This window comes from Saccostrea cucullata, unplaced genomic scaffold (genome assembly GCF_032062105.1).
Source record: "Saccostrea cucullata isolate Sc308-1 unplaced genomic scaffold, CSIRO_AGI_Scuc_v1 ctg2796, whole genome shotgun sequence".
NCBI lineage: Eukaryota > Metazoa > Mollusca > Bivalvia > Ostreida > Ostreidae > Saccostrea > Saccostrea cuccullata.
The window spans coordinates 44,265-61,901 of record NW_026935013.1 but is presented as its reverse complement, the minus strand read 5'-3'; the positions used below and the strand labels follow the sequence as shown (position 1 = coordinate 61,901).

General features: G+C 31.9%; 1 protein-coding gene across 1 annotated transcript; it reads left to right on the top strand.

Moving 5' to 3' along the window:
- Positions 1-3,255: 3,255 nt before the first annotated feature.
- On the top strand, positions 3,256-10,974 carry LOC134241705 (pleckstrin homology domain-containing family A member 8-like). Its single transcript, XM_062723726.1, has 12 exons — positions 3,256-3,494; positions 3,951-4,067; positions 4,284-4,439; positions 4,727-4,851; positions 5,089-5,256; positions 8,253-8,557; positions 8,672-8,757; positions 8,950-9,008; positions 9,140-9,270; positions 9,462-9,594; positions 9,894-10,085; positions 10,129-10,974. Exons 4-12 carry the CDS (start codon positions 4,792-4,794, stop codon positions 10,213-10,215), a joined length of 1,221 nt encoding a protein of 406 aa, XP_062579710.1. The 5' UTR covers positions 3,256-3,494; positions 3,951-4,067; positions 4,284-4,439; positions 4,727-4,791; the 3' UTR covers positions 10,216-10,974.
- Positions 10,975-17,637: the final 6,663 nt, after the last annotated feature.

The following is a 17,637-nucleotide window of genomic DNA, read 5'->3' as shown; positions in this document are numbered from 1 at the left end:
ACAATTCGATGCGGACGGGGGGAAAACATAGGATTGAAATTGCAGATCAAAATTCATTTTAATCCACCGAGCTGTTTTCAAAGCAAAGAGTGAATGTATGATCTAAAAAATCAACCAATTTTATCGATAACTCCCAAATACATACTGAGTATTGTTTGAAGTTTACATAATATGAGTTTTAGCTTATAATTTTACGAACGCGAAAGATACAATATATTTTATTTCTAGGATTGTAAGAGTGCATGAGTTTTATACTTATTCTCACTGAAAACTGTTGGACAACTTTATTTAATCAAAGTACTGAAAGTACTGGGAAGCGCTAAGCATATTGATTTGAAATTCATCATAATTATTTTGAATTTAAATTTCCTGTTGTATTAAATTTTAAGCAATATGTTGACTGTGCAAGAGCGCTAGGCGAGCACAGTTGTTTGATACGTACATAAGGCCAAGCTGTGTTTGTAGTTGCCGACCTATAATTTTCTGAGGGGTAGGTAGGTAGGCATTCTTGTTTTAAAAAAATAAGTTTTGGGATATTTGTTAGACAATAAGTAAACAGAGTATTTCATAGACCTACTAAAGAAGAATACTCTTCACTCTTGTATAAATCAAAGATTGATAAAAACAAAAACTAAAATGAAACAGTTTTATTATCCTGAAAATTAAAAAAAAAATAATATAACAAAATGGTAAAAAAAAAAAAAGTTTGGGTTTTGTGCATTTTCAGTGGGTCGGTAGGCAACTGCAAACAAATAATTTTTTATTTCAGGTCTAATCAAATATGTGAGTCCTGGAAACTTCTTGTTGGGATATGAAATTCAACATTGTCTTATGTCTTTTTATTTTAAGCATTTTACACTTTCTTCATCTGTCAAAAGATCAATCAATGCAATTTCACATACAAGAAATTGCAAGAAAATATTTCTCTGTGTAATTTTTTTTCTTTCTCCATCGCCTAGTAGGAATCTATGAGGTAATATTTGCGTATAAATTGCAATTTATGGTGGGGAGAATGTACATTATGTAATCCACTTTTCCTATCAAATTAAGACTCTAAATGTAGCTATACGTTTGCTGGAAAATGTATATTTTGAAATAATTTTAAAAACCTGAAATTCCTCTATTTTACAGTGTAGGTGCAACGCTGACAGCTAAAATCTTCTGGTGATTATTTTTATAACAAATTCATTCGGCGTTTACGAGTGTTTCAATTTGAAGATTGGCATCATGTTTGTAACAATGTCATGGTAAAAAATTCTACGTAAATGAAATGAGCATCCGTAGAATTAACGCCCTTTTTGTCAGATGTAATATGTAAATATACAGCTGAGTATAAAGATATTAATCTTTCGATGCTATCATTAAAATTTAATCTCTGATTTTCAAATACATGATATATAGCGTATTTGTAGTAACATTGTGTTGATAACACAGTATGTGTGATTGATTTGTAAATATTACTTCTTTTTTTTTTTTTTTTTACAATATATAGTTCTTCTTTGGATTAAAAATATGTCATTAAACCCCCAAAAGTATTTTTTGACTATTGTTGAAATAATTTATTTGTACGGACGCTTGATGCTTTACACCATTCTCTACTTGTTTGTGTATGATTTTAACTCCATGCAAAACATGTTGAGAGGAAAAAAACTTATCTCTGCTAGTTGAAAAGGGATACTGAAAATAATTGCTAATAAATTTTCTGCTAAATAATGATAAATAATTAAAGAGTTTAAGAAAAAAAATACAAAATAATCTCATGTATTAATAAATCTTCACGAAGGTATACAACATTGTTTTATTCTGTTTTTATTTAGTCTTCATTAAGAATCAGCAACAGAGGAGGCACATCTTTACATGAACTATTTCTTCTTAGTATTACACTGTTTGCTTAATATTTCATCAGCCCTATAACTGTCCATTGTTAATAACAATAATTAAGGTTTTAGCATTTTTCGCAATATCCTGCCCACTACATACACAATTTTAAAGCACAATATTCCGAGAAATAAGTTTTACTATTTGAATGCATTCTTTGAAAACACAGCTACCACATGCCCTACATGTATGTACAGCCATAAACTGCCTTTCCTTTCGAATTATTAACATAATAATTATATTTTTTACCCATATGATACAAATAAAGAGTACGTACAACACAAGTATAGAATTAAAAAAGACAGTCCATGAATGCATTCCAGTCTGTTACTAATTGATACTGAGATGCGAAAATCAACTTCACTGATAGCTCTCAGCATGGTGCAGAGTGTTAATAGGAAGGCTTGTTTTAGTTATACTGCCTTAAATAAGGGTCTAGAAGAAATAATAATAGTCTATATGGATATGTTATGTAGCATGCACCAGATTATGTAAGTAGTATATTATAAATCAATTTTTGAAATTTATTATTACGGACTAAATCCTTTCCAGTTTGAGATTTAAAAACTTATTAAATCCCATCTGAGTTTTCAATTAAGTACTTATTCAATCACTATATAACATGTACATGATAAATAATATGCGGTGTTTAAGTATTTGCGCTATAGGTTAGCTACATGGTACAAAAGTAATGTGTGCTACACGATTTAAATGAACTACAATGTAAATTAAAGAGAAGAGCATGATAAGCTAAACTGCTCTTATCTACTAGCTGTGGAATACCTTACTAATTGCCTCCTATTATTAGAATTGCACGTAACGCAGCATTACACTAAAATAGCAGACAGTCGGGGATTTCCAGTTGCATATATCTAGAAAAACAAAAGGAGTTATCTTACTTGCTGAGTGGCGCTGGATCGCGAACGGAAGTAGTAAAGATTTACGCTGACAGAAAGCGCTTTGCGCTGCGCTTAGCGCTTAAAAATCGTTCAGCCCCCCCCCAACACAAACATATACATACATTTTCCATTCAGAAATGAAATATTTGTCCCTTAAATATTAATTTATTTGAAACACTGGACAAAAAATTCAAACTGTACCAAAATTCAAATTATTTGTCTTCTTGGTCAATCAGTAATAATATGCCTTCTAGCGTAGAGCTGAGGTGGTTTCAATCCGATGTTTTCCCCACGTCCGCGTCGAATTGTACCCGCCTATTTCATTGTCTATCACTGAATGTTTTGATTGTAACAGATAGAAATGACGCAAGCTGTATATTTCCAATTTTGCCAGTTAATGTTCCGCGGTCTTGCAAAATGATCAAAAGTCGAATCACCTCACGACACAGTTAACTGTAACTATAAACCGGAAGTTTATGCCACGCGAAAGGGTGAAGGCCAACGCCAGTTCCACCTGTTGTAAATAGTGTGCAGACTGACGTACAGACAGTATACATGTGATGAAATATTAAATACAGAAATACAAAGAACTTGACGATGGTATAAAATGGTATTCGAGGAAACCATGTTGTGTTCCTTTTCATAGCCTTGACGTGGTGTGTGTGGACTTCCCCAGTATGGAAGGAGTGCTGCTGAAATGGACCAATTACTTGACAGGTAAAGTTAACAATCAAACAAATCGAAGAGTCCAATAACAAAAAAAGATTTTGTTGTAGATAATTGATGAATAACTTTTTTAACAAGATTTCAAAAACACCACTCAGATTTGTGACGACTGTTGGAGGTACTTGAGGAGAGGACCCTTCAATACCACCATTACATTTACCCTGGACCTTTTAGTCTCTTTGTTTAATTAGTTATTTTCAGGAACATATTTGTGATGTAATCTGTTCCATTAACATGATTAATTTGAAAATTTAACATAAAAAATCATTTTATAGAAATTCAAATTTCTATCTAGTGCCTTATTCTCTTTAGAGAAGGGGACAGGCTATCGACTATATTCGGATGTATGCGATAGCCTGTCCACTTTTCTAAAGAGAATACCCAGTGCCTGTGTGTCAGCCATCTATTATTAAAGACGAGTCGTAAATGTTTATTTTTTTGTTTAAGGTTGGCAGCCTCGCTGGTTTGTTCTGGACAATGGAATTCTTTCTTACTATAAATCAGAGGAGGAAGTCAACCTTGGATGTAAGGGATCCATCAGAATGGCTGTCTGCGATATCAATGGTAGGTACATGTACATGTATACTCTAAAAATCATGATATCTGTATAGTTTAACTGCGTAACAATTTAATTACAAATAACTGAAGTGAAGTAAATTCACAGTTCCAATAAACTGTTATATAAACCAAATTTTACTCACATAAATTGATATAATTTAATTATTTAAAAAGATGTTTAAACATTGTAAACATTATTAACACTTTCTGTTTCTTTCCTAGTCCATTCAACAGACAAATGTCGGTTAGATTTGATTATTCCTGGAGAGTCCCACTTTTATCTTCGGGCGTCAAATCCACAAGAGAGACAGAGGTGGCTTGTGTCGTTAGGAACCGCCTAAGCTTCCCTCACCAATGGAAGAATAAAAGACAGTGCAGGTTAAAAAACAGACTTAATGTGAAAGAAAATTGTTTATGCTAGAAATATATTTTGCAGTCCTTTGCAATAAAATTTCAGTAAAAACAAAAGAATGTTTAAAATCAGTAATTACAGTTAACACTTTTACAATATTACCTGAAATTATATTTTATAACAGATGAGTTAAGCATCTGCCTTTATAGCCATTGAGAACTTGCGATAGAAAATGCATTTCAAGAATATTCATAATTCGATCTGCATACACATTTGAAAGGTTTTCCACATTTTGTTTTTTTTTTTTTTACAGGAGAGGTTTCCCCAGACATAATAAAGACTAAAAAGTCAGAACTTCGACTGTACTGTGATCTATTGATGCAGCAGGTTCATTCAGTGAAGTCAGTAGCCCAGGGGGGCAGCACAATGGACATAGAAGTAAGATGGTCCAGAGATTGGGAAGATACATAGTAAATAAAGATAAGGTTAGGGGGAAGAGGCTACAATTATCAAAAAAGTGTTAATTCTGATTGTGGCAGTAAATTGAATATTGCTAAAGGTAGGCATTTAAGAAAAGGGACTGTAGGTACACAAACGGTAGTATTAGAGTATCTCGATCATAATGCTAAAGATGGATATCACTTCTAATTAATTCAAAACCTGTTTCTTTTTCAGAAGTTGAATGAAGCTACATCACTGTTAGGTGCCACTTGTGATACATTTATATCTACTTTGGAGGACTGTATGAAGATTGCTAATGCCAGTATTGCGTACGATTCTCCACACCAACACATCAGTGACTCACCGTTCCCCTTAATAACATTAAAAACACCACAGAAAAAGGTACTTACACATGTTTGGATTTTTTCTTTCACTCAGTGTGAATATTGCATGTATGATTGTCACTTGCCGTTATATATATATGTTGAAATATCAAAAAGTACACTAGACAGGGCCTTAATGAGTAATAAAACACGCATTCTCAATTTATAGTCTCAATTCCCTTTAAAAAATGAACCGCGTTTTAAGTAATATAATATTTCAAATAAATTTTATTTTCTGCCACTCATATGAACCATTGTTGGTTGTTGATTAAAATGCAACAATTGTTTGTTGTAGTTTGAATGACTGTCTTAGGAGAAAATCACATTTTATCGCAGAAATCGATATTTACGTTACTGTCGCCGATCATCGTGTAGTTTTTATTTTAAACCAAAAACAAGTTTTAAATCATTTACATATCTTTTTCTTAGTAAGATTGTCCTACATTTGAGTTATATTTTCTGAATATCACACCCTTCACACATATGCGTTTCACAATTTTTTTAAAGTTTTAATATATTTATCAAATTTTGATGTCACCGCAGAATTATTACTTTTCTATTTGGAAATTCAAAAGGACTGGAAGGATTGATAAACTGACTCAATAGGACTAAGTTGTAACTTTTTAACATCATGAACACCTCTTCTATTGCATGGAATGGAAAAAAGGACACTCTTTATCTGTATTTATGAACAATAGCCCCCCTTTTCTTATAAGTCCAATGGTTAAAAAATTCAACGATATTTACGTGTTAGTATTTATTCACAAATTAAGTAAGAGAACTACACTGTTCCCTATGGGTCAAATTGCCTTACACTCAAGCACTAGAATATGCCTTTAATTAACAGTGGAATAATTGAACAATGGCATTAAAAGTTACGATAAATCTCAGAAAGATATTTACGTTACCGATATTTACGTTACCCATATTTACGTTACCATGTTTTAAAGTAAATAAGTATTAATTTCCAAAGCTGTTTGAACAGATTTGCGAGTGAATCTTTAAGATGTAAATACTAAGAACATGAAGAAATATACACTGTTTCTTAAAATGTCATTTTTTTCTGTAACAAGAGTGCAGAAATGCAAATTGAAGTGCACATGCAAAGGTGAACATTTTTCACTCAATATCTTGTGCATCCGTGTGATTTGAAAATTGAACTGACATAATATTATTCACAAGTAGAATTGTGGTTTAATGATTGAATCTTTCCATTTTGAGCAGTTGGTTAATATTGCATAGTTTCAAGTGTAATGCACGTTATCATTCGGAACGTAAATCTGAAACAAAACTTTCTTCAAGTCTGTATTTTGCTGTTTGTTTGAAATGATAGTGTATCGTCAACTTAAAAAAATGGTTATATACACCTGAATTGTATACCAAGCTTAACATTTTGAAGGGAAAAAAAATCATTTTTGTAGGAAATATAATTCGGAACCAGAAAATAAACGCTGCGTTGCATGCAGTGGGGGGGGGGGGGGTTCTACATCGGATAAAAAAAGAGGGTGTTGGGTGTCAAGAAACTGGTTGAAATTGAATCCATTTCCATTTTTGTTGCTTTGCAAGAAATACAAATATTAACATGTATAAAATTGTGCACCTAATTTTCCCATTGGAATTGCTTAGACATAAAACGTATGCATCTATGCTTTAATGGTACTGAAAATTCAATTTACGTTATATGAACAAAGAATGTATATTGCTCTATAGAGCACATGTGATATGCAACTTAATTATTGACAAACCTTTTAAGGGTGGTGGGCGATCTTTGTTTAATTTGTGAGATTTGACGATAAAGTTTTCACAAACAATTAAACATTTCAGACCTGTAGCAACAGAGGGTGGGGGGCTAGAGCAGCCCCCCCCCCACTTTTTTCTCCAACTTGCTTCAACTATAGGAAATGTTCAGTGAAAGGCTGGTTGTCCCCCTCCCCCACTAATAGTTATGTACGGAAAATGTAGTATAATAATTGGTACTGAAAGTAGTTGGCATTGAAAAAAGTTCGCCTCCCCTCCCCCTCTAGGATTTTCGACTTTGTGCAAGTTTTCTCACCCCCTTTTTTTTTGCCTTGTCAACTTTTCAGGTAAGTAAAAAAATTCTCTGCTACGTGGCTGCCTTTGAAATAATCAACAGATTAAATGGTGGAAGGGGGGGGTTATGAATTACATGAGTCCTCTATAGATAAATCATAACTTGAATTTTCAATTCAACCCTTTGTAAAGAGCGTATATATAGATAAGAAAATTCATAAAATTCAATAATTTGAAATAATATAATCATTTTTTCCCCGAATATACTTTTATTTTTGTATGATATCTATGTGCGATATTTACGTGATATTTAACAAACACTTCGTAATCAGGTAATGGCGAAATATTTAACCTTTTTATATTCTAAATAATGTGCGTTTCTCTGAGCAGATTAATAAAGAATCAATTAATGTAGCATTTTAGGGAATATTGTCATAATTAAGCTTATCATCGATTGTGATAAAACTTGCTAAAATAAAAAGAAAATAATTTCATTTTATAAATGAAAATTACATCCGTTTTATTTTTACTAATAATTGAATCAAAGATTCTTCACCCCTTTTACAAATGTGCTTAAACGGTTTCATAAATGTTTATAGTTAACAAAATTGATGTGTATTATATTGATTTTGTATTTTAAAAAAAAATTCTTTCATTTCCAAATATGGCTTTTCAACATCACGTAAATATCTTGGTTAAAAATTTGCCCTCCAACCACTTTTATTTCGAAGGAGGCCAACAAAACAAAGCATGAAGTATGTAAATCAAATTGCGATTTTTAATAACTATACACTTTCATGTTTCAAATGACGTATAAAAGTGTTAATTTCAGTTCACTAAATTTTTTGACTTTTCCCAAGATCGAATTGGTACTATAAATTGAGAATGCGTGAAAAGAAAGTTCTCAGTACCTTTATGTTTAAAAAGAACACCCAAATGTTATTTCATGCTGGTGTATAATAGATTTATCATACTTGTGTTCAGGAGTCTAGATCCTATTCTGTGTCAGACAAGTATCCCCCTGCAGTTTCCTCCAGGAGACGGACGGTTTCAGACAGTTCCCCCGACAAACTCAGCCCTCGGTCAAGGTCAACCAGGTCACCCCAGTCACAAACGGAGAAATCTGACGACGTACATCCCCTACATACAGAGACTCACACCCACACAGAACAAATATCACCAGCCACAGAACAAAACTTACAAACAGAAAATCTAGAGAATGGTGACGAAGAGTTCAAAGATGCCATTGATGAAAGAATTCCAAACTTTTTCTCTGTAATGAAATCCAGGTGTGTAATAAATTTATGTCCTAACTATGGAACTTTTAATTTTGGGAGGTTTCAACTTTCACCTAAATATGTCAGAAATTTAACTTACATAGAAATGTTGGGGAATACTTTCAGTTTTATGGATATACAGTTAGAAGCAGACGGTGGAATTCCTATTGAGCATTTCCTGTCAGCCTGTAGATGCATAGTTCCTATATTTGGTAAGAATGTCAAAATTTTCTGTGTATTTGTAGTTAAAAAAATATCTACATACTGTATTAAACTTTCTTTGTTTTTTAAAACCTATGCAGAAGTACAATGTAATAAAATCAATGATTATATTAACTGTTACTTATGTACTTATAAGCTTTCACAAATGATTAGCATCTTCATTGTTTTAATTTATTTTGTAGACAAATTAAACAGCACTGCCTTTGCCCCAGTGAAAATGGACTTTCAGGGAAATATAAGAGTAAGGATAATTTAATCACAGAATAGTTTTCTCTGCTTCCGAACACCTCATTTTCAATTTTTGAATTAATAATTTCCTTTTGAAAGGTATTTTAGAGTCATGAATGAAACTGTTTAGAAATTTTTTTCCAGAAAATACAGCAAAAATATTCTACAAACCCCTCTTCATTCACCACACTGCAGAAGATGGTAATGGCTGAGGTGGACTGTAAACAACACAGATTGTCCAGCTCGGCCACCGTCGCTCTTCTGTGGATGAAAAGGTAAGTGATTTATATCTTCTGTTTCTCATAACTGACATTTGATCCACTAATGCCAGAGTGATTCTTGCATGTCCAGTTCGTCCCAAGGAATGATCAGCAATGGAAATTAATTGTCAGCATCATGAAATGTCTTATGTCTGGAGACATTAAGACTAAGTTTAATATTTATAAGTAGAATTATCAATTTACAGAGGATTAGAGTTCATCAAGGAATTTCTACAAGAAATCGTGAACAATCAACAGGACCTATCGCTGGCTGCAGGAAACGCCTACAGTAAATCACTAAGGCCGTACCATGGATGGGTTGTCAGGGGTGTTTTTGCTGTAAATATACTTTCTTTTACTAAGGCTGCCATTTGTATGTATTCAAAAAGATATATTTTTAATTTTTATTCACAATATAGCACTCTTCTTTAAAAATTTCAAGGACTAACAACTTTGATTAGTTATAAACACATTTTTTTAAAGCTGTTAAGTTTATGAAAATACATTATAAAACTTCATGGTGTGAAATTTGCTTTGGTGCAAGTGTGAATTCATTATATTTGTGTTCAATTAACCTAGTTTAAAAATTTATTAAAAGCAGGAGTTAAACTTTACATGAATGTCCAAATATTTGACAGGTTGCAGTGAAAGCCCTGCCTAGTCGTGAAGTGTTCATCTCTTTACTAGCTGTGCCCGGAGAAGAAAATGAAGGGACAGACTTTATACATTCCTTGATAGCAGACATGGAGAATAACATCACTGCCATCGGAGAAATCCTGCGCATTTTAAATGATTTCTATAAGGTGCATACCCTGGACAATGATGAACCTGTATAAACCCGGACTGCTGTTTCCTTTGACAATGAGGAACCAGTTAAGCCCCGGGCTGCTATTTCTTTTGACACTGAGGAACCAGTTTAGCCCGGGCTGCTGTTTTCTTGACTGTGAGGAACCGGTTTAGGCCTAGCTGCTGTTATCCTGGACAGTGTTGAACCAGTGTTAGTCCAGACTACTCCTTTGTTTCTACTTATTTATCAACATTCTTCTTATTTCAAGCATACATGTATGACATGTAAATAAATTATGTAAACTAATAAAAGAAAGTTAACTTAATATTTCAATCAAAATTTCTCTTTATAGTTTAAAGAATATATTATTCAGGGCACAAAAAAGAATTCAGTTAAATATTTTCAACATTGTTTTGTTAATTCCTTGAATCAGTATGAAAAGCCTTACAGTTTACATTTTGTAAGGACATCTAGTCTTCTTGTGTTTCTGTCGTTTTATTTTCGTTACTACTAGTATAATTTTAACTAAAGAAATAGTCTATGAATAGAGAAATCTCTTTATAAACCTGAAAATATGATCAAAGTGAAAGCTGAATATTTATAATTTCATATATTAAGATAACTCATGCCGTATTATTCAACATACAGCTACAGTGTAATATAGAGTCCGAGAGACACTAAACCTATTTATTTTACTCCATGGGATGTAGAAATGTTTCTCATATTCAGAGATATTGTCTAAAAGTTTGAACTGTTTCATTCAAAAGCCAAATTTTCCTAGAAATAAATTACAAACTTTTTATTAATGTTATACATGTACAACATATTGTAAAAAAGAAATTGTTTTTGATAGTAGTTTGTTGTTACATTTCATGTGTGTACATTTTCTCTGTCCCTTTGAGGGAAAGCAATTTGAATATATATTTATTCTGTTATGTTCATACTATGTAGCTTTAATGTTATACGCTCATTTATTTATTTTGATTTGTATGTGTGGTACTGTATGTTAAACAGTACAGCATTGGTTATACAATAAAAAGTACAATAAAAGGTACATTATTTGTTTTAAATAAAATATTTCAGTCTATCCCTTGACTTGGTCCCCTGTTTTTACTTTATAAAAGTGGTGTGTCTGTCAGTCTATCTTCGTGAAACACTTACTTCAAGACAGCGAAGGACAGATCAGTTATTTCCAATAAGATCAAGAACAGATTATTTTCACTGAACTGAAAACTGTCTAACCCCCCCCCCCCCCCCCCAAAAAAAAAAAAGGAGGACAACATCAAAGTTCAAAACTGTTGTATAAATGGTTTTGAACTGTACATTGATTTTTCTTGTCCAGTCAAGGGCAGGTTATAGATTTGAAACATTTTCGAGGTCAGATTAATTTTTTCCAAAAGCCGCCTTCCCCCCACCCAGAATTTGTAATTCATTATAGAACAAATTTGGAGTCGCTTTCCATTAATTGGGCGCTTGTTTCGTCTACACCTTACTACACCCGGTGTATACGATTTACACCTTATAATCAAGCGAAATCGGGTGCATGTAGTGTAACATATTCATTATGGAGATCAAAATTTCAACCAGCTGAGGGAATCCTATTTGCAGAAGATTTTTAAAAATATTTTTGTTTCGATTGTGAACAATTATTTTAAATTTATTAAAAAATAAAACATTTTATGTCGATGATTGATGTTGTGGTAAAATAGAAATATCTGTGAAATACATTTAAGGTCAAGATCTAGTAAATGAAAGGTGCCTACAGATTTATCAAACTTGAGAAATAAATTCCTTCATTGATGCTTTACAACTTTAGCTTGGTCAAATAAGGTGTTTCGGGGCATAATTTGTAGGTAAACAAGATGAAAAACTGTACTTTAAACTGTCATTTTCAATGAAAAATTAAGAAAACCAGTCATGAATATGGGAGTTTTTTTCGTATTCGGCAAAGGAAATGTATTCAGATTGCCTACAGTCTCACAGAAAACAGTAATTAGTATGTTCATGGCCTCTTCTTTAAATCAATATCAAATTTAATATAGGTATCCGGTTTACTTTTCATATGATTTCAAATTGAATGACATGAAAATACCATATTTTCTACATAATTCTGCTAAAGCCGTAAAGTACGGGAAAAAGAAAGTTGAAATTGATTATGACGTCATAATGGATCTAGCACCAAAAAATTAGTCTCAAGTTATTTACTAGATCTTGACCTTAAAATGCTACTCCTCCTACAGTTTAGATCCGATTTCAATATAACTTGGCACACAAGTAGACTGCAATAAGATACATGATTCTATATATTGGTTTTTGATTTCGATGAACGGTGTTGCCGTGGTTACTAAAAATAGCAATTTCTATTAAATACTTTTACATGTAAAATGCTACTCCTCCTACAGTTTTGGTCCGCTTTAAATATAACTTGGCACACAAGTAGACTACACTAAGATACTTAATTCAATTTATCGGTTTTTGATTTCGATTGACACTCCTCCTACAGTTTTGGTCTGATTTCAATATAACTTGGCACACAAGTAGATTACACTAAGGTACATAATTCTGTGTTTGGGTTTTTGATTTCGATGAACGATGTTGCCTTGGTTACTAAAAATAGAAATTTTTGTGAAATACTTAAAAAATGCAATTCCAAATACAATTTTATACGAAAGACGAATAGGGCCACATAAAAAATATTTTTATCTCGTAATTACGAGAAAAGATCTCGTTATTACGAGTTAATTATCTCGTTATAACGAGAAAAGATCTCGTAATTACGAGAAAAGATCCATAAAAAATGGTGCGTTTCATTGTTCTACTCTCTCTTAATGTAAAATGGATGAACCTACGGAATTCATAAAATTAGTAAAAGAAATATCAGAAGAAGGAGCAAAGCAGATGGAAAAATTCTTCAATGCATTTACAGTAACTCCATCGCACCGGCACTTGTATGGAATGTCATTTTTTGATACCCTTTTTTTTTTATTACCAAGCAATAAATATAGAATCTCTAATGGTTTGCAATGGTATATGAATTTATATAACGTGTTGTGTGTTTTCTATCCCCGAGCCTTTGCAACCCATGAGATTGTTTTAATCACATGATTTATCCTAGTCGTGTAGTTAAACTTTGATTTTTTGTCAACTTTACAGTCGTTTTTTTTAGTCGCAAATAACGTTTGCTACGTGAGGCCAATATTTTTACACAAGAAGAATATGTTCCTTGCACAACAGATAAACATAGTCATTTTCGAGCAGATATTTTTTAAAATATATTTTTTAAAGCAAGTTTACAAAACGAAGTGGAAGTACTACGGAAACGTATAACCGCCTCGTGTTATTGTATTTGAACGCAATATTATGATATAAAAATGTTGTCAAATACAATAACTTTTAGATTTGGCGATTTAATTATGACAACAATCTCTGGTGAATAATACTTTTCTGATATATTTAGACGACTTATACACTTTGATATATCCAAGTTGAATTCCTAAATGTCGCACATAAAATAATGTGTTAACATTATGCCGCTTAAGTTAAATATCGCAGACATTAATGCAATATAACATACTAGTCTAGAATATGAAGACTTCGCTTAGACGAATCGATTTAATCAAAGAGAAAAATTTAACAAAATTCGAACGTCTTGTAACATCAGATTTATACCAGATACAAAATTCTATCAGTCCAATTTAGGCCACTGGAGAAGAAAAAACAGATTTACAAACAAAAGAAGGAGGAGGATCCAATTGATAGAACAAAGATGATCTTACATATAATGAGACTCAGAGCAATTGACAAAAACGAATAGAAGAGATTTGCTGAATATACATACATGTACTGTATATATGTTATAATCATATTATACATGTAGACAAGGGTAAGCAACTGGGAAAAAAGTATATACATGCATATCCAAATATCTTCAATTAACCCCCTACCCCGCAATCTCGCATTTTAACGCATATACCATTTCCTATTTTTAATGCAGAATCACGCATTTACCGTTTCCCCGCAATCACGCATTTTCACGCACTTAAAAAGTTCATTTAATCTTCAGTTTATTGCCAAATTCCAACCATTTTATATTTGCTTAAATCTCAGAAAATTATAAAGGTAATTTCTAATTAAAATGTCATGCAATAATATTATCTACGCTAAACTTTAGAGGAACTGGTACCCCGCTATAAAGTGCTTGCGGAGAAATGATAAGGTAATATTTCTATGACGTGAGGATTCAGTGTATATTGCATAACAAATCTGTAAGTTGTAAAGAGTTAAGGTAGATTACGAAGGAATCTAAATATGACCTCAAAATATTGTAAATTCAAAATATCAAGAAAGTTATATATTTATTCAATTGGAAAAAATCGGGCACACTTCTGCACATACTCTATTATACAATAATATTTTAACTTTATGTGTAGATTGATAAAATGATATAATTATTTGCATTTTTTCTTCTTTCATTTAAAGATAACACACAAGCTCATTAGTTAGTGCTGTCACAGACACAATTTGTTTTCCCAATCAAGTTTTAATTTATTTGGTAAATTCAGATTCGTGTTTTAATTTATACAATCATATACATTCTATGAAGTAGCTCTTTGAGCTCATTTAAAAAAGCATATTCATAAAGAATTACAAGCTGCAAGTTTCTTTTTGTTTATTCTGAAAAAAAAAGATTGCATAAAGTTTTAGATTTTTATTTTCAAATTTTTTTTTTTTTTCAAAATAATCTATTTCGGAGAATGAAAATCAGGCGCGTATAGCTAAGGTTTTCAAAGAGTGTCACGAGTCCTTAGAAAAGCACACACTCAGAAAAAGAGGAAAGCATTGTCTAGATATGCACTACGGGCCTGCAAGTAGTGCTATAACAATTTGAATTATTTTATTTAAATCAGACATAGATGCAATGCAATACGTTATATTAATAAATATGATATTACAAGTCGTCCGACTTTTGCTGAATTTCCTCTTTGGTTAAATCTTGTCGTTTTCGCGAAGTCTTCATATATGTTATATTGCACTAATTTCTGCGATATTTAATTTTAGCGGCTTAATTTTTACACATTATTTAAGTGCGACATTTAGGAATTCAATTTGGATATATCAAAAAGTTTAAGTCGTCTAAAATAAAGCAGAAAAGTATTATTCATCAAAGAAAGGCGTCATAATTAAATCGCAAAACCTTTAAGTATTTGTATTTGACAACATTTTTATATCATTATATCGCATTCTAAAACAACAACACGAGGCGGTTAAACGTTTCCGTAGGAAAGGGTAATATTTTATCTGATACTCGTAATAACGAGATAATTAACTCGTTATAACGAGATCTTTTCTCGTTATTACGCGATCTTTTCTCGTAATAACGAGATAATTAACTCGTAATAACGATATCTTTTCTCGTTATTACGAGATCTTTTCTTGTAATTATGAGATAAAAATATTTTTTTATGTGGCCCTATTCGTCTTTAACTCGTAATAACGAGATCTTTTCTCGTAATTACGAGATCTTTTCTCGTAATAACGAGATAATTAACCCGTTATAACGAGATAATTAACTAGTAATAACGAGATCTTTTCTCGTTTTTTCGAGATCTTTTCTCGTAATTATGAGATAAAAATATTTTTTTATGTGGCCCTATTCGTCTTTAACTCGTAATAACGAGATCTTTTCTCGTAATTACGAGATCTTTTCTCGAAATAACGAGATAATTATCTCGTAATTACGAGAAAAGATCTCGTAATTACGATATAAAAATATTTTTTTATGTGGCCCTATTCGTCTTTCGTAATTTTAGTCTGATTATATTATAATGTTGTGTAATAGTGGTCCTTAACTCATAAAGAATAAGTCGCCACTTGTGGGTTCATCATTTATTAAATACTTCAAGTGTTGATAGGGATGGATCGACACAAATATATGTACAGATGAAGTAGTAGAATAACAGTAGTATAGTATAGTATAGTATAGCCCTGTAATAGGAATAAACAATTATAGTAAGCTTGAAAGTGCAAGGGAATATATGCACATTACAAGAAAGATAACTCTTTTTATCTTCGTAAAGTTGAAATCACTTATACAAGTTATTCCCCTTGACTGGATAAATTATAAAAACATTAATTCCGATAATGAACATTATGCATGTACAATATTACTGAATAAATATATACTTTCCAATGCAACTATTTCACGTTACATTTTTCTGTGATAAAAAAAACATATGATTATCAATTAATCACCTGTTTATGGAACAAGGCTTACTCAATAAGCTGAAGAGTACTGTGCAACTATATATTCAAGAAGTGGTGTGAATCAGATGTGGATACTTAAAAATTATAAAGAACTTTTGGACAATTTGAAATCACAAGACTTTACAAAAATCAACAGCTTTTAAAAAAACTTACGACTTTTCAACTTTAAATACAGTGGACCTTCAGATATCCGGACCCCAGATATCCGGATGCTTCAGTATCCGGACAATTTTTCATCGGGACAAATTTTTTACTTGTAACCGATAAAAAAAGTTTTCAATTATCATTCTATTTTTAATGTTCCGATGCATTTTTCCACCGCAGGATTTATTGATATTCAAAGTATTAATTTTTTTTATTTTGAAAAAAAAAACAAAAAACAAAACGCTTTTCCCCATAGATTTCAATGCAATCTTTGTTGATTAACTACTGCTTAATTATTGAAATTTTTAAAACTTCCTCGCGGTCAATCATTTCATTTTTAAAATACTTTAATATAATATCAGAGTATTATGTACTTGATGGACATTTAAGGGTAGGGAATTTGGTCCCATTAGGGATGGAAATCCTTAAAACAGATTCTGATTGCACACATAAGTACTCCGAAGTTGACATCAAGAAGATGCTTGGGTTTCTGATTGACAATATCTATGTGGTTTTTGGAGAACAGGTATTCCAACAATCTATTGGAATTCCCATGGGTACAATTGCGCTCCGTTATTAACAGACTTATTTTTATATTCATATGAAGCAGAATTTATGCAAAATCTTATACGTGAAAAGAAGAAAACACTTGCTGTGGCCTTCAACTCGACATTTAGATATATCAACGACGTATTATCAATTAAAATCGATATATCCTGGTGAGCTTGAGATAAAAGATACCACAGAGTCCGACACTTCTGCTTCATATTTGGATATTTTACTTGACAAAGACACTGATGGTAATCTAACAACCAAGCTATATGATAAACGTGATGACTAACTTTTCTATTGTCAACTTTCCTTACTTATGCAGCAATATACCTTCATCACCTGCATACGGAGTATACACTGTATCTATCTCAGTTGATTCGATACGCAAGAGCATGCTCTATGTATGAACAATTTCTTAAACGAGGTAAATTATTGACAAGCAAGTTGATGAAACAAGAATATCAGTTTAAGATATCAGTTCAGATGACTCGTTTAAAGTCATCATTTCATAAGTTCTATGGTCGATACAATGACCATGTCAGCATATACAATTTATCATTGAGTCAAATGCTGACTGACATTTTTCATACCAATTGTTAGTACATTATTTATACACTGAATTGACGACGGATTTT